Consider the following 19,309-nt stretch of genomic DNA (forward strand, 5'->3'; position numbering starts at 1 on the left):
CAGAAGCTTTGAAGACTCGATGCCCAAACGAATCAGAGCAGTTATCCGTGCAAAAGGTGGTCCAGTAAAATATTAATCCCACCAAAAACATTCTGTAAAAAACTAGCCAAGTCTCGAAGGAGCTGCTTGTTTATCTCTAAAAAGTAGTGAAATCTAGACAAAGTCATGACAAGTCTAAAGTTCCTTACTGCGATTTCTTTATTATTATAGTTAATGTTGTGTGACTTGGCCGTTAGACATTCTTTATACCTTAGTGGGTATAGGTCAATTTTGTTTACACGTTTTCCAAGTGGCAATTTTCCATCGTCAATGGGTAGCGGTTCTGGCGCAAGATTGGTGCACTGGTGTCATTGAGCACCTGGTTTTGTACCCTTGTGTACCCTTTAACGGCCAAGTCACACAACATTAACTATAATAATAAAGAAATCGCAGTAAGGAACCTTAGACTTGTCATGACTTTGTCTAGATCTCACTACTTTTTAGAGATAAACAAGCAGCTCCATCGAGACTTGGTTAGTTTTTTACAGAATTTTTTTGGTGGGATTTCACTTCTTTTTGTAAAAACATTTAATTTGTGTAATGTTCGAGTAGACTAAAGTTAGGCTAGATTAAATTAGAAGATTGTCCCACTACGCTGGACTTTTGCAATGACAGTCGATTTTTTTATGTACCAATAGTAGAAGGGGGCATTACCATATCTCTAATACACCTGAGGGTTCTTCATTAAGATACTTCAGCTTTCGATTTTTGACATCAAATGAAGCAGCCCGCCAAGTTGAATATTTTTTGTAAAGGCGTTATGTCGATCTCTAATAGTTTGGTCGGGCTCTTGTGTTTTCTAATCAGGGTCATTCCAGGTCTTCAATTAGCCTAGTTTTTATAGTTTTCCCTTTATGTGGCCATCAAACCCTAACTCTGTACCAAATTTCACCTCTCTGAGTTTATGGGAAGTACTAGTTCTATTTTGATGATCATGAGTGAGTGTCATAAATGCGAAACTTTGCTTTCGCTTAACTTCGGAACTAAATGACCTACAGACTTGAAATTTCGGATTTTAAGTATGTGATTATAGCTTACTAGATGACGAAAATTTCTGCGTTCTAGTCTCATCAGAAGGTTCTCAAATAGGGACCTGAAAATGCGGCGAACTGGTTCCAGTAAAGGATGGTACGGCAGTGTTTGCTTCGCGCTCGACTGGCGGGGGCACTGCCACCCCAAATCTTGGGGGATTTTTAATTCATTGCCCATTGAGTGTATTATTACTGTTGTTATTCAAAATTAGCTAGAAAACATAGACCTATTTGAAACAAAACTGTCTGAATTAAAATAGTATTGGCAGATACATAATTAATTTTTTTCATTATGATTTAGTTTTATAAATTAATTCGGATAAGATGAACAAGAGTAAAAGCATTACTTAAATCAAGAAATTTAAATATTAATGTTAAAAACTACGTCTTTTCGATTTATTCGATGTCCTTTCATCAGTAAACCAAGGAGGATAGAAAATCCCTTCTATTCTCCTTGCAGTAAGCTCACTACTTTTCAAATAGAAAAAGAAAAGTTTTTTTTTTTTTGAAATCCCGAAAAACGTGTTTTTACTTTTTTTAAAGTTGTTGTTTACAGTTCTGGAACTGCTGCTAACAAGTCATAAAGCTAAAGTTGAGTTGGCAAACGCGATGGGGAGCATTTCACTTTATTCTCCGAGTTTAGGGTTTGTGTAACATTTGACTTAATACTTTTGCGCTGAACGTTGTTCCCAGAGCCTGATTACTGCAGGGACATGCGGGGCACAGGCCCCTGCTCTTGGATTTCAGGGGGGCCCAAAATCTCCTTAATTTATCATGCTAGTTAAAAACAATGATTTCTCTCAGAATCTAGAGTACAATGGTGTCATTGATAATTTTGCAAAAGCAAAGACAAGGAAAAAATCTATTTATTTATTGATAAATTCCCCTTAAAAAATTGATTTCTTTGCAAATCTCAAAACCATTCCAAGTTCAGTCTGTATTTACTATTAAAAGTTATATCATAAATAACTTTGATATTCACGGTACACTGGCAAAGTTTAACCCTATCTCTTCTACTTTTTACGTTGTGATATGAGGTTAGCACCAAATTTAACATGGTTGTGTTAATTCGCAAGTATCGAAATATTTTACAGCTTCAGAATAAGCGGAAATATAGGAGGCGGGGGGAAGGGGAGAGGGACAAAATGAATTTCATGCCCAGGTTTTCTAAAATTTTAGTCGGGCGCTAGGGGGCCCTGAAATACAAATGAGCCCCATGTACAATATTCAGAATGATCGGGCTCTGGTTGTTCCACTTACAGATATGCTTCCTTTAAAATGCTAAAATGATTAATTATTTGTTTATTTTTGACTTGTTTCTGCAGTTATTTGATTATAGTTGCACATTTTTTCATTCTGTGCATTTTTCCTCATTCCAACCAACCCAAAAAGAGCACAGTTAACAACTAATACAGGGCAACAGATCGCAAGAGTTTTTTTTTTACATTCGGCATCATCATCTTAATGAAAATTTATATTTTACTCCTAAATTTACCATTTGAAATGATTTTGAGCTCTTCTGAATTGTGAAGCTGAATTCCAGAATTTGTTAATGGAACGGCTCGCACCAACTGAATAGCACGAGAACGAGAAAATATTCTTTCAGAGAAAGACATAAACAGATGTAAGAGTAAAAGGTGAATTGATATGCGAACAAAAATGTGAACGGAGGAAATATACAACTTATTGTTACGTTAAAAGGAAAATAAAAAATATTATAGAGTTAAAAAGGGATGAAACAATCCGAAATCTGAATACTAAAGCTGTGTAATGAAATAACTTTCAGTTGTTTTTCTGATTTGGTACATTTTATGTTTCAGAATGCATTGAACTTTTTTTTTTTTTCATTCGTTTCCTTAAAGGGTTTTTCAAAAAAAAAAAAAAAAAGATGAAGAAATAGAGGAATTTGATTGCATTATTTCCGTTAAATTAAGTATAAGGGAGTTACTTTTCAAATTCAAGCGTTGTAATTAATATACACAATTTTAGAAAATTTACAAAAGTAAAAATTATTTGAAAAAGGGAACGAAATTGTTCGACTGAAAGAATTAGCCCGGTTGGCCTGAATTATTTAGGGGAGGGTGGCCCAAAGCAGGTAGGTTAATTGTAGTGTTTGGACTTTAATAGCGACAATTTCGGTTTTATTTCCTAGCAAGGTTCTTCAACTTCAAAATAAAAAGTAATTTTTGTATTATTTCAAACATAATATATATTTACTATCAAACATTACAAACACTTAAAAAAAACCAGCTTTGTCCTACCAGGGGACCCAAAGCGGGTAAGCTTAACTAATTGTGATTTGGTACATTTTCCAATCAAATATGAAGTTATACATGATTAAAATAATAAACTAGCTACCTGCCATTATAAAAAAAAATGTACAAAAAAAGTTGTACTTATCCAATTGAAGGTCAGCATATTTGTTTATCTTTACTAATAATAAAGCTGAAAGTCTGTCAGGATCTCTGTGACGCGCATAGCGCCTAGACCGTTCGGCCGATTTTCATGAAATTTGGCACAAAGTTAGTTTGTAGCAGGGCTGCGGAGTCGGAAGGAAAATGGCCGACTCCGACTCCTGGATTTTGAAATGCCCGACTCCGACTCCAACTCCGACTCCGGATTTCTTTTATTATTTTTTTTAATTGTATTTTTTCAACTCCCTCTCTCCCTTCAGGGGAAGGGTTGAAACCTCTAAACAGAGATTTAAATATTAATTCCTTTTTATGAAAATTTCGCATTTTGTTTTTTATTGTAAACCCAAGACGCATACAACGTTAGAAATTCAATTTAAAAATCAAATTTCACAATAGTTACGAGTTAAAAAGTGAGATAACTTAAAAATCCCTTTTAAAAAATTTGAAAAGGATTATCTGTAATTTGCCCCCCTTTAATGTTTAACAAATTGATATTGATCAAATCTTGTGCTTTCAATTTTTGAAAGCTGTAACTTGAGAGAAAAAATGCTTTTTTTCTAAATCCAAGTTCTTGAGATGGGGTGGTTGCTCCGAGTGACACCCATCTGGTAGATGACACCAAAAGTTAATTTCAGAGTTTATAAAAAAATAGAAATATTTTAATTCTGAAAATTTTTGCGAATATATTTTAAATTATATTTCATCAATAAAATTTTAGCGAAAATAGGGCACATATACGTCAGGAGATTTCTTCTTCGCTAAATTTTTAATTTAAATTTTATTGGCTGCTTTAAAATTAACCTTAATATGAAGATTTTAAGATTAACTGCAATTATTGAGTGTTGTAATCAAGAAATCATTTACACTTATTTTGTTCCATACTTTTTAGTGAGAACCAAGCTTATAGAAATAGTCTTAATAAAGAAAAAAAAAAACATTTGATTATTTCATCGGATCTTTTGGATTAGTGCTTTCGCGCCATAACTTTTTTGAATTTGCCGATCACCCTTAAACGTTTCGACCTTAGCTACGGGCCTCGACTTACTAATTTTTTTACATTTCTTTTACTATTTTATAACCGAGATCGAACAAAACACTATATTTCTATTTTTATTTGAAAGTGATTACTTGAAAATGTTAGGCAACAAAATCGTTTGCTGACAGTTGCTATTAGTTAAGTTCAAAAGCAAGCAAACTAGGGGACGGCTACAGAAAGTTCGGTAAGCACTCAAGCTAGCTGATTGCCATAATGGCTGTTATTTTCTCATTATTATCTTTTTATACATGTAATCGAACCAATTGGTAATCAGTTTTTAAAAAATGCAAAGAGAATCAGTGAAAAGGATAGAAAAAAAAGAAGCTCGGAGTCGGAGTCGGCATGTTTTTGAACAACTCCGACTCCTTTACCCCAAAATCTATCCGACTCCGACTCCACAGCCCTGGTTTGTAGCATGTGGGTGTGCACTTTGAAGCGATTTTTCGAAAATTCGATGTGGTTCTTTTTCTATTCCAATTTTAAGAACAAAATTCTCATTAGATGGACGAGAAAAAAATGAAATTATCATTACGTGAAACCGTAACCAAGCCAACTGGCGGGAAAATTCACCATACATTATATGTAAATATACAGGCGAACCAAAAAACCTTTTTAATTTTTTATTACGGGCAAAGCCGTGCCGTTACCACTAGTAAAACATAAAGAAATAACTGATTTAATTAATATACTAATTAATTGCCATCCTAAAAAATGACTTTTTAAAATTATACTTATCCTTTTGAAATAGAAAATCTAAGTCAGCACATGTGTCAAGAAATTATAAATAAATATATGATTAAATCTCATATACGCTTGGCCCGAAGGCACGTTTTTTATTTCAATAATTATAACCTTAAATTTACAAAAGAAACGAACGAAATGACCATCGTAGTTTGTAGGTGAATGGTGTCAGAATAACTTAATATTATTGACAATCAAAAAATAGGCTGGTCTTCGACTAATTACAAGTTACAAAACTTAATTTTTTTTAAAGAAATGTATCTTTTTTTTTAAATTTAAAGCCTGGTTGCGCCATGCCGCTTCACTGCTGCTTCGATGGGACTGATTACAACTTGGGGGTGTTCGGATAAACACGACATACGTCTGCATCGCCGCTTACACACCATGGGGGGGGGGATCATGTGCAGTCTTATCCGCTTTGGGCGACCTACCCGCTTTGGGTCACCCTCCCCTATATCATTCAACATTACAACAAGAAATTCTCTGTAAGAAATTTAAGTAATAACGAGAAAGGAATTCCTCAATGCAAGACCTTCACCATTTCGAGGTGTAAGGAGGTAATTCTATTCTACATCACTTTTTGTGACATACTGCATTGGAAACATTTATTAGTTATATTCAAGAATTCTATAATTATTTCCTCTCTTCTGTGTTACAAAATAAACATTAGACATTGAAACGCTTTCTAATGATATTGTCTATAAACTATAACACGGTAAAAATACGTAATGAAAAAAAGTGATGAGAATTAAATTCGAAACACAGATCCTCCTGGTCCATCAACCAAGTATTTATTGCTGGGAAATAAATATTTTTACGTCATTATTTTAAAAAAGTAATCATTAACAGAAAGTGTAAACAATCAAATTTACTTCAGAGCAGAGGCTAAACTTCTATTTATCCTTATCTTGAAGCCTGCTATAGCTTCAACTTCACTGTGCTTTTTTTCGCCTTTCCCGTAACTCTTATACAATCATCCTCGCTTATAACGAGCCCTGATTTAACGAGAACCCGGATTTAGCGAGGAAATCAGAAATACTTAGTCGGTACAATTTTAAGCCTGTGGGAGCGTAACTCGCTTTTAACGAGCAAACCCCGCTTAAAACGAGCAATATTTTTACGATTCATAAAATTTCTATTGACTTCCAGATCAGCTTAGCCTTTTTTGGTAAATTTTATTTATCATTCCAAATTTAACCAAAGTTAGTGACAAATCATAAATCTCGAGATTAAGCGATGACAGCACTTTTTTTAATTTGTGAAATAAAGTAACATTTAAAAATTTGATATATGTGTATGTCTATGTATATTTCTCAAAAGCAATGATATAAGAAAGATACATTCAGATAGTTCAAAGAATGTAACCAATTTCTTTGGAAAACACTGATTAAAACGAAGAAAAAAGGCAACTATGATGAATTTTAAAGATTTTTTTCACGAATTCGTTTTTTTCTAGCACTCGGTATAACGAGCAAATATCACGGTCCCTTTGCGCTCGTTCTTCCAAAAAGTCTTAATCCCAATTCTCTAAGTTTTCTCGACTCCATCTCCTGCTACTAGATGCTTCCACAACATCTAAATCTTGTCGCAAATTTAAACTGTTTTTCTAAACCAAAATGGTGGGTACATTGTGTTCTCGGCATCTCAAAACTAGGTTTACCGACTTCTTTCTTTCATTTTTGGCTTCCAACTAACTGCCGTTAGACGGATGGCGGAGAAGCTTTCGAGAGCAGCTCCAAGTGTCTGACGAACGCAAAGCTCTAATAAAAGAATGGCTCTCTTCAAAATTGATTGGGGAATAATAGCTGGCAAAGCGCAATGAGCGTTGCCTCTCCCCAAGATAAATTGAAACGAAATATTCACCTAATGAGATTATATAAAAACGGCTTTTTTGCCTTCTTTTTTTCCATTCTTCGCTATTTTATGTTGCCGCTAAATTATGATGAAGACTTCATACTAAAAGTCTTGCCACTTTTATTTATAGAAATTCTTCAATCTGAGTCGTTTAACTAATTCAGCTAGCTACAATCCTAAGAGAATTGACGCTTTGTTGGTGGATAACATCTTGTGCTGTTGCTTTTAATTTTAAAAAAAAGGAAAAAATATGTTTGTGCTCGCATCCAGTCAAAAAGTAAAATCCTAAAAAAAAAAAAAAAAAAAAGTCGAATATTTTACGACCAAAAATATCGTTTGGGATTCAAAAGATTAAATGAAGCTTTGAACTCAGTTTCGAACAGATCACAGGTAGCCATAGTGTTAAATGGCAGCAGGGGCGGATATAGAAAAATCTTTTGGAGGGGGCACGGGAAATTGAATTTATTTAAGTTATTATTTTTGACATGGGATCTATGCATTCCTCACACAATATCTTTCTTTGCAGAGACATCATTGGTGGCGACCGATGCAAGTCCAATGGCTTGGGAAGCGGAGACTCTTCAAATGATGATGCAGATTCCAACAGTCGAAAGTCCCTAGACGATTCTCTTTACCAGCTGGACATAAAAGCGGAAGGCCATCCCTCCAGGATGGAGGACCAGCCAACCACCAGTCATCACCAGCAACAACCAAATTCCCAGCAACAGTTCCGCTTCGCCAATGTTCTCGATTCCTTACCACACCACATAAATCAAAGCTCAATGAGTGATCTAGAACTGCGAATGGTTGCGGATTACCAGAGTTTATGACCATGAAGTATTCTTACTAAAAGAACAAAAAGACTCATACCACCTTCATGTAACCTCATGCCAAAAAATATTTTCATCGAGGAAGCATGACGAACTTATTGTTGTTCTCATTATTTCACCTTTATTAGCCAAAGATTAATTTTCAGAAGCTGTTCAACCATCCAGTTTCTGTTAAATCCATAAATATGGTACGAACTGTGCTTTGACTTCTTTTGGGGATATAACAAAGTTCCAATGTCATAATTCAATAAATTAGTTTGAGCTCGCCCCAACATGCGAAATTATACCTTGGTTTGTCATACAAGAAGACCCATAAAAAGTTGTCAATGCGCAGGCATTCCCTATATTTGGATTAACCCCCCGTTTTGTACCTAGCAATCTAATTGTTCCTAAGTTTGAAACAATTGAATCAACTTGTAAATACGTTTTGTGAGAGTGTGATAGGATTCATTTACCAATATTTAAGATACTTTTTTAATTTACAGAATTCTAGACACGGTCAGTGGTTTAGAACTGGAATTGACTTTGGATTTTAGAATTATGACTAAGAATCTAACATCAATGACTCATACCGTCTTCACGTGATCACATGCCAAAAAGGATTGTTCGTGCGAGTAATATTTCAAGTGAATAGATTCGTTTTTTATTTTTCCTTCGTAAGTCAATAATGATTCAAGGTAATTATTGAACAATTAATTTTGCCATCCATTTTGCTATTTGAAAAAAATATTTTTTCCCCTAATTCTTATGTACTTACTTTCAGCTCATAGAATTCGTTAATGTCGTTCTGAAGTTGATAGGCGGTACAGAAATTTATTGTGTATAAAATTTAAAGAACGATATCCTATTTTTTGTAAAATTATACGGAAACTGATTTTATGCGCTTAATAAGAATAATTAGCTCACCATTTTAATAATAAATAAGGGACATTTTTAGCCATTTATTTTAAAAAATCGCTAAAACTTGATTGCCTAATTTCTCACCAAGCATGAAAGTAGCTATTAAACAGTATAAAATAGAGAAGAGGCGTACATTTCTCTACTTTTAAATATTAAAATCACTAATTTCTTAATAATATTCTTAATTATTAAATTCACACATTTAATTTAAAAAATCACTAAAATTCGATCGCCAAATTTCTCGCCAGGCATTAAAGTAGCTATTAAAAAGACTAAAATATAAATAACAGCAAATGATAATCAAAATAACTATGTATTAATTACCAAAGTGCGTGCTGAAGACCACAGAACTGATTTCATAGAGGGGAAATCAGTTTGAGATGTATTAAAATGACCTCCCAAAACCATTATGTAGCCTAATATCACTGTATTCAGAAAAGATGTATTCAGATTTAAAGCACAAATATTCCAAGATTTAATGAATTATTTCTCATTACGTCAAAGCTCACGACAGAGAGATTTGCCCTGATGAGGTTTGCTAAACTGATTGCACATTTTTGTCGTGTATATTACGCATAGGATAATGTGTGATTATTTCGTTTTATATCAACTGAAAAAAAGTTCTCCCATTGGAGTCCTACTTATACAGGGCACGCCATCTGTTTAGCTGTTTAAGTGCCAACTATTTTGTCTAAAGATATATGTCAATATCAATCTCGATATTTTTTGTGATATGAAATTGTTACAGGTTAAAGACCTTTGTTGTTTGTATCATATTGCTTTTATGTGATACCTTTTCCTCATCTGATTGTATAGATATTACATAAAATGTTTGACAATGTGAAAAGAGAAATAAATGTTCATTTTTCTTCTTCAACAGATCATTTTGGGCACAAAACTTAATATTGATTTGATTTTTTTTTTTTAGTGCTTGATAACAAAAATGCTTTACACCTTTATTGCTAGAAAAATATAAAATGAAAGAGCATAAGATCCTTATGTATTCCACTCCTAGGCCAGGGCTAAGGCAGAACTACATGCAATATACCGACAACCCGGTTATCCCATCAAGAGACTTCAGTTTCTTCTTTGTTATGGACTCATCAGTCTGGAATAGGGAATAACCGAGAACCAGGCGGTTGGTATGTTGCATTATCTTTGTGTTTTGTCATAGAAAAAGGTCGTAGGATTGCAACTTTCATGCAATCACTTTTTGGATAACGCAGGTACGCAGGGTAAATTCGTAGATTTTCTAGCACCGGAAAGTCAATGAGAAATACTTGTATCCTGAGTCGAGACCAATCTTAATTGAAAGGAAATTTTGTTTTTCCTTAAAGCAGTACGGTGATGGTGTTTCGGTACCAAATCACCCTTGGTATTACGTTACCGATACAGTGCAGAAATCGATTGTTCTGCAAAATATCTTGGTAAAGTGCATATTAACCAGTGTAATCTGTTAAAGTGCTGAAAAATCTTTCATTTCTCAAATTACCTAGACAATGTGCAAATTGCCTGAATAATAAACTCATTAGGACTACAAGCACCCTTAAATCATCATAACATCATAATGTTATTTATTTACTTTTCGACCTAAAAAATCAAGTCCCTATATTCAAACAATCAACAAATTAGTTTATAGAATCAGTCATCAATCAAAAAAGCCATGATACAAAGAATCATGGTTTAAAACATTACAACAATGAATTTAAAATTAATTTTCTGTTTTACTGCTATAAAAGCACTTATTTTCGTGAGGCTTCAAATTTCGCGAACCTGTCGTAATCGTGGAACTTTAAGCTTCGAGAAATATTTTTCCCGCTGGGGATTTTTCAACTTTCGGTTCTATGCATATAAAATTCAGGAAATTTTCAACTCGCAAAACCACTAATATCTTCATTTTCACAAAAGTTTCGGCTCGCGAAAATAAATGCTTTTACAGTATTTATTTTTTGATACCTAATAGTGAGGGGAGGGGGAGATAGGGCAATCTGATAAACAATTTTTGAGCTTAAACTGTTATGGAAGTCGTTAATATGTACATCATACCAAAGTTAAATATAGCACGAAACTACGGAAGAATCTTGATTCCACATTCCACCACACGTTAACGAGCATATCCGTTGATCTATAGGTAAGCTAGGTGTGTACATCAAACCTTTTGAGCTTCGTTTTTGCTCGCATTGAGTCTTATAATACGTTAGCCTAGCCCAGAACTCAAGGGGGGAAAGGGTGGGAGCGGGAGATAGAAAGAAAACAAAACAAATAAACTGCGATTACATGTCAAATTTTGAACAGCTGTTCAAGGAGATTATGTCGGGAGACTACACATTTCAACGCACTGTTCTCTAAAATTTGAAAGGTATGTTCTTTGATCAATCTGTTTCTGAAAAAGAATTCCCGTTCTTACGTACAGCTGCATCGAGGCAGAAATCATAAACGTGAAAAAAGTTGATATGTTCTTCCGTTTTGTTTAGAAATAACACCAGCAAGAGTTCCGTCCTGTGGGAATATATTCAAAACTATCTCATTCAATCTCAGGAGATATTTTTTTGGTTTTGTTTTATCAGTTCGAGTATACGAATAAATCTTCCCCCTCCATCTGTCAAACGGTGTTCTTCGCGTAATATCTCGACCTTCTTTCTCACCCCTCCCACTTCCATTCGTCATTCTGACAGTTCCGTTTCGATTCTCACAGATAGGTCGAAATGACATTAACTAGCAACTGAATGGAAAAGACTTCAGTAAAGATCCTATCACAACCAATATTGACTCATGGCCCGGCCTCCCAAATCAGAACGAGTTGGAGAGCACGTAGCAGAAACAAAACCTTACCCCCGGAACAATCGCAAAAATACTGCTTCATTATTTTGAACAGATTGAAAATGACCTGTGACATTCCCGAGAGAGAAATGTTTCATTCTTTCTTCAGAAGGTTATAAGAGAGCAATATACTGAATTCTGGAGATTTTATACCTCACATATGTTTGAATAATATTTTCTCCATTACCAACTCTCGCTGTACGAGTACATGCCATTCGTATCCTGCTAAACATTTTCAATCAGATAAATGCCTGTCGTTGAAGAACATTTAGGAACATCTACTGCAAGTTCCTGGTGTACGTTTGCATACAATTAGTTGCAGCTGGAAAAAGCAAAAAAAAAAAAAAAAAAAAAAAACAGGCTTAGATTACCACACTGATCTCCGAGCTCCGGGGAAGCTGCCTTGTGCTCCCAAATTTTAGGCACCCTTGTAATGATGATAGAGAACTATTTTTCTTTATACGTTCATCTAACTTCAAAAAGTTGCACACATAAAATTTATCAAATTTTATTTACGTCGCTATTATTTATCAAATATTCATTTTGTTTACTCCATTGCATTTTTTTATTTCAACATTTTCTTCCTTATATTGCTGCGATTTATTAAATACCACCATATAAATTTCACTTAATTTATTTTTCAGTCACATATTTTTATTGAATGATGCTACTTATAAAAATATGTGCTGGTAGTTTCATTTTTTGCCTTTCTTCGGAGTGGTCTCAAGCAGGCCAATCATTTGGGCGATCAGCCCCCCACCCCATTGGATTTTAGAAACATAATGAAACTAGCATTTTTGTACGTATTTTGTTATTTTTTTTCCGCGTAAAATGTCTTGAGCCCAAACTCTTTGCCCCCCCCCCCCCCCGGAAAATTTAAAAATCACGGACCTGGTCTCAAGTTAGAAACTAGTGTGGGCCGCACACTGGGTAAATCAGGGAAAGAATACAAAAAAAAAAAAAGGAAGGAAGCTTTTATTTGTAATTCCAAAACGCTCGTGCAGTTTCTCAATAAACATTACAAAACATTTAACAATCAGTTGTAAGAGTGTAATCAATAAAAACTACTTCGCGTTTGCGTGCGCTTCATTTTTTTTTATTGTATAGCGAGAAGTTCGTCACTTCTTCCTTTTGTGTAGGTTTTTTCAAACATTCACCCTCTGCAAGGGTAGGTGAAAGATGAGCTATGCGCATGGTTTTATTGCACGCAACTGCTTTTGACCGTTAATTAGACAAGCATAGAAAAAATATCCACATTAAAATCTACGATTTCCAAATGTAATTAAAACCTTTTGAAGAAAAATGACGTATTTTTCTTCTAAATATCATGCCTGGATACACCCAGTTTTCTTCATATTGGGATTTTTCCCCCCTCCTGCTTTTAGTTGCAATTGCTAATTAGAAATTTGCGTGTTATTTCTTTTCGAACTGTAGGTCCTGTTTGACGTAATTTTACCGTTGGGAAATAATGACTAAAATTCGATGGGGTGGTCGAATCACGTTTCTATATTCGTGGTCGTCGAGTTTTCAAAAAAAATACGTTCACACATGATTGGTATAAACGAATTTCCAATGTAAAAAAAAAAGTATTTCAAAGAAAAGAGATAAGATCAAAGCTAATAAGTTGCAGTAGAAGTCTAATTATCCGAATCAATTAGAAACAGACCCCATTCGGACAGCACGAAATTTATTGGATAATTGATATCTGTGTAAAAAGGATCAATTTCAATAAGCACTTAACGTATGTATGCTGAAAATGAGAGAAAAAAGATATTTTTAAAACGTTTTTAATTAATCAAATAGAAAGGCAGCTCCTTTCATGCTAAGCATTCTTACAATGGGGTCGTTTCCGAAATTTTAAAAGTATTTTTTTTTCTGAAAGTGCATGCTTAAAAACATAGGATCTGGCCATTTTTTAAGTAATTTGTCAAAGTTTAATATTTTTAAAAAAAAATTTTGATTGGTGCACAGATTCAATTTTATTTTTTTTACGCTTCTGCGCCTGACATCACAAGTGATGAAATCAACATTTAATTCGCATCTTTACTCACATGTACTGGCAACGATATGGTTTATAGCAAGCGTAGTTTGAAATATTTAAGTCACTTTTGAATTATCATAAGCTGGAAACGCGGTTGACAGCAAGCGTCAGCATTCAGCGCGCCAGTGGATTACGTGCCAAAGTTCATCACTTGCGACGTCGTAAAGAACACGCCATGTTTGAAAAATCGGACATTTAAAAAAATTAAAGTTTTTTAAATAAAAGATTTTTTCGCTCTATGTTATTATTATTATTATTTTTGCCCATTCTATCATCTTCAGTGATTAAAAGTAGTACTTTTGACTGATGGAAATAACCCCATTGCTGTACATTAGACCAGTATACAGGGTGTTCCCGTTTAACTAGCAAGACCTCTATTTTCGCAACCTAGATGCAAACTTCCAATTGCAAAAATGTTCAAAATCAGATGCAGAGTTTAGGTATTGAAAGTTTCAAGCAAAAATAAAAATGCGACCAATATTCACCGAGATATGAAGCATACCGTTTTGTGACTTACACCACTTAATCCTCGCTGTGAGTAACATTTTTTGATCGGAAATATAGCGGCTAATAAAGGTTTAAAATTATACGCGTAAACAGAGTGTGTTTTTTCAAATTGTACAAGCTTTTGTTGTGAGTTCTTACGTATCATGGCGTAACATTTGCATTTATTCTTGAATAGCAATGAAAAGTACAATATTTTTTTTGAGCAATCACGATTGCTTATTGTTCTCACTTGACTGTTTTGATGTCCTATCATTTTATTTTCCCACCGCCACCCTCCGCACCATCACCGTCGACCGGCCCCTCACGATGCTGCTCCTCTAGCGAAAGCCGTCTTCAGGTTGCATCCATGTTCTACAAACATGCGCATACATACACAACTACACACAAAAGCACGCACGCACACACACAAACACAAACCTACACACAACTACCCACACATTCATGCCTAAACACAGACACAAACACATATGCCTACACACACGTACCCCCCCCCCCCCCACACATCAGGGGCGGATCCAGACTATGGAATTGGGAGGGGAACTTTTCTAGCAAGTATGTTTATGGGGGGGGGGGGGTATATGAAATTACTCATTAAAAAATAATTATAAATATTGAGTTTTACAACGTATCTACTGCTTCTTAATGCTTCTTATTAAAAAAATTTATTCATTACAAATTCTAAAAGTACAATTCTTAAAATAATTATTTTAAAAAGTTTGCTTATTCTTCTATTTTTATGTACTTAAAGGAAATAATATTTGCAGCAGTGGTTCAACCACTAAAAGTTTTAGAGGGAGCACTTTTAAAATTTTCACCATCGGATTGAGGGTTCCGGGGGTCCTCCCCCGGAAAAAATGTTGAAATTTTAGTCTTAAGAAAGCAGTTTTAGACGGTCTCTGGTGATGTTACGAGAAAGAAAGGTTCGGGGGCCATCTGCGGAAATTTAAGTTTTAAAAACGCAATTATAGGCGATATTTGTTGACGGTATGGTAAGAGATGGGATTTTTTGGGGGCTGACTCCGATCGATTTTTTGTAAAATAGATGTAAATCGATAATCCCTCCGCTAAATTTTTCGAAATTGAAATTTCCAAAAACGCAGTTACAGACTAACTTTGACAATGTTTCGAAAAGTACGGTTCTGTGGCTTTTCCCAAAAAATATTTCGAAATTGAAGTCCTAGAAAACGAAGTTTGTAAGCGATATTCGGTGATAAAGGATTTAAACACTCTCCCCATTAAATTTTTCAAAATTGTAATTTTTAAATGTTCAGATTTTCTACAGGAGCATTCGGAACCTTGTCCGGAAATTTTTCGTTATTGACATCTTAAAAAAATGACTTTAGACCGTATTTGGAAACGCCAGGGGTTTGGCAATTTTTCAAAATTGAAGCTCCAAAAAAGCAATTTTAAACGATTCTCGATGTTATTAGAATGCGAGGTGTTAGGTAGTTCTCCCCTTTAACATTTTCAAAATTGAAGTCCTGAAAACAAGAATTGAGATGCGCTTTAAAGGTATTAGCGGAGGAAGCGGACTTCCGAATTTAACATTATGAAGACTTTCTTATTTTTAGACCGACTACACTGTTAAAAATTTTCCGGAAAATTTACGGTAATTGTTACTGGCATCCATGTTGCCAGTAACTATTACTGGGGGATCACGGGTCCTGTCGCCCTATGCCCCCCTCCCCCGTCTCCACCTCTGATAGCGCCACTGAATTGCAGAAGCTTTAAATATAATGATCAACAACACCACTACTCACCAAATAAATGCAAAAGACAGTTTAAACAGGTTTGTGTTCAAAGAGGTTTATTTTGAAAGATTACTGGAAAACAGATACAAAAAGCAAGTGCAGAAATTTGGGAGACTTAAAATGGCTCTAAAGTGGATAAATTGAACTACGACTGGAAAGCTGTATTGTACCATATCGATGAGTCTTACAAAATAAGTACGATGAAAAATATTTACAGTCCCCGAACTCAAATTTTTATGTAGTTAACTTCCCGTAGTCTTATAACTTAGCATAACTTATAAACTGTGACGAAAGCATTTAATTTTTGTATTTTTCTACTATATAACTATCTTTACATTCCTGCAGTGCCAGATTTTCGATTTTTTAGAACTGGAGCAAATTGCATTATAATAGGGGACTAGTTGGTGAAGTTATAACTTATTAAAAGTTTCCCATATTATGAGTTCCATCCAAGCTATTTTAACTAACACCAAAAATTAATCCTTTAAGTGTCAACTACAGGTGGTTTTTTTCTTTCTCTGTTTTTTACACAATTTTAGGTTTCCTTAAGGTTTTTTTTGTTTTGGAGAAAGACATTCCCCAGCTCCCCTCTTTGAGTCCGCTTTTGCAATTCTATCCTCGCTTTTCCCTGCGCCTTTCTTCAAGTTCAATTTTTAAAAAACAGAAGAATTTTCCTGCACTCTGTTCTAAAAATTTTTAGGTACACTTGTGATTTTTGGAGGGAGGGGAACATTTTCCCAGTTCCCCACCGTGGATCCACTTCCGCTATTGTCACATCGCTTTTCCTGGAGTCTTTTGTCAAGTTCTAAAAAACGGAAATTTTTTCCTGCACTCTGTTTTCTGAACAGTTTAAGGATCACTTGGGATTTTGTGTTTTGGAGAAGGACGTTCCCAAGCTCCTCGCTTTGAACCCGCTTTTGCAATTCTCCCCTAGCTTTTCCATGCTCCTTTCTTCAAGTTCAATTTTTATAAAACAGAAGAATTTTCCTGCACTCTGTTCTAAAAATTTTTAGGAACACGTGGGATTTTTGGTGAGAGGAGAACATTGCCCCAGTTTCCCTCCTTGGATCCGCTTTTGCTCTTGTCTAATCGCTTTTCCTGAAGCCTTTTGTCAAGTTCTAAAAAACAGAACATTTTTCCTGTACTCTGTTTTCTGAACAGTTTTAGGATCACTTGTTTTTTTTATGCAGGGAAGAAGGGAACATTCCCCAGTTCTCTTTAGATCCGCTTTTGCAATTCTCTCCTCGCTTTTTCTTGCGCCTTCTTTCAAGCTTAAGTTCTATATAACAGGAGAATTTCGCTGTACTATGTTGTGAAAAATTTTAAGTACACATGAGAGTTTAGAGGAAGATTAACGTTCCCCTAAGTTCCCCTTCAGGGATCCGCCTCTGCTATTGTTTGATCGAATTTTTTTGAGCTTTTCCTCAAGTTTAAGTTCTATAAAACATAAGAATTTTCCTACATTCTGTTGTAAAATTTTTTAGGTACATATGGGGTTTTAGAGGGGAGAGGAGAACATTCACCCAGTTCCCCTCCATGGATCCGCTTCTGTTGTTGCCTAATTGCTTTTCCCGGTGCCTTAGTTCACGTTCTAAAAAACTTTACCATTTTCCTGTACTCCGTTTTTTGAACAGCTTTAGGCACACTTTTCTTTTTTCGAGGTGTGAGTGTGTGGGGGGGGGGGGGACATTCCAGCAGTTCCTCTTCTTAGATCCGCTTTTGAAATTCTCTCCTCATTTTTTCTGGTACCTTTCTTGGGGTTCAAGTTTTGAAAAACGGAATTATTTTCCCGTACTCTCTTTTGAAAATTTTTAGATACACTTAGGATTTTGGAGGGGGAACGTTCCCCCAGTTCCCCTCCCGTGGATCCGCGCCTGCCACACATTCATACACACAACTACCCACACACTCATGCCAGCACACAGACACAAACACACATGCCTACACATATACACATACCCCATACACACAAACACACATACCCCCCACACACAACACACATGCCTACATACACACACTCGTGATTGCGAAAAACATAATTTGAAATCAAGATGCCAAAATTCAAATTTTTTTTTTTTACTTCGACAACCTGTCATTCTTCTGAAAGGGGGATGAGTTCCAATCTCAAATTTTGCATGGTCCCTTAAAACTGCTTAAAACTTGAATATCTCCTTTAGTTTTGGCCGCACTAAGTCAAGTTTTTTGTGTTAGCTAACAATATTTTTCAATTGAGATTATTTCCCTATATATAAGTTAGAGGACCTAGGGCCCGTAAATAAAAAGTTAAATTTTGTATTTTTAAACTCATTTTCTTTTTCGCTTCAAACTCTCAGTACCTTAACTCTGAATCTGTTTTTGAACATTTTTACAACGGGAAGTATGTATGCATCAAGGACTAACAGTTGCGAAAATAGAGGTCTTCCAGGTTAAACGGCGGGAACACCATTATATTATGGTAATGTAAAGGAATGTCATTGCTTGCTGAACATCTCAGTGAAAGTCTGTTGTTTGACAAACTTAGCGGAGGGAAGGCACTATCATTATTTTACGAATCAAAGTACGTTTTTGCTTCATTTTTTTCTTCTGAAATTCTAAAAGCAATTCGGATAGTTGGAGTTCTACAGTACTTGGACGTTCAGAATTAGATGCACGGTCGCTATTGTTATGAACCTGTCTGTTGAAAACCGCTGTATTCCCTACCAGTGCCGTATAAAAAGAGAGGGGTTGAATTTGGAGATATATCCCTCCACCCAAAGAACAGAAATTTTACTTTTTTGACTATAGGAAACGGCTAAAGCTAAATAAACCCCATCTATTCCTGGCTACGCTACTGTTCCCTACTGATGAATACTATATTATATCAGTTAAAATCGTTTCCATGGTAGGAATTCGAACTCTTCGTGAGTATGCATTTGCTTTAGGGTTTCTCAGTAAAAATTTGAATAACTACTGTAAAAATGGCGTAGTTTTGCAATTCCAAAATTTCAGAGCTCAAACAAGCATGTTCTAGACAAATATTCTAAATTCAGAGTCACTCGTTGTCCCTTCATCCAGAGACGTAATTATGCAACTCATTTTCCAACAGGGGGAGGGACATGTCTTAGCCCCCCACCCTCCCACTGAGATAGTAAATGTTTCGGTTTGAAACTATAACTTAAATTTTTAATAGTTTTTTTTTTTTACAATGAAATATCAAGGTACATCTGAAATGTTTCGTAGTCGTAAGACATTAATACCGGATAAGAGAAGCTCAGTGCACATATTTTTTCGATCTTATTAAAATTATTTCAATTCTGAAAGGGACAACCGTTTGATGATACCGTTAATATATGTGGGCTACACCAA

General features: G+C 35.1%; 1 protein-coding gene across 1 annotated transcript in view; it reads left to right on the plus strand.

The window, feature by feature from the left end:
* LOC129220151 (homeobox protein SIX1-like) overlaps positions 1-9,717 on the plus strand; it is a 74,917-nt gene extending 65,200 nt beyond the window's left edge. Inside the window, exon 2 of the mRNA XM_054854506.1 lies at positions 7,642-9,717. Coding sequence (XP_054710481.1) covers positions 7,642-7,945 — 304 coding nt within the window. The 3' untranslated portion in view covers positions 7,946-9,717. The remainder of the gene's footprint in view (positions 1-7,641) is intronic.
* The last annotated feature ends 9,592 nt before the right edge of the window (positions 9,718-19,309 follow it).

This window comes from Uloborus diversus, chromosome 4 (assembly GCF_026930045.1).
Source record: "Uloborus diversus isolate 005 chromosome 4, Udiv.v.3.1, whole genome shotgun sequence".
Taxonomy (NCBI): Eukaryota; Metazoa; Arthropoda; class Arachnida; order Araneae; family Uloboridae; genus Uloborus; species Uloborus diversus.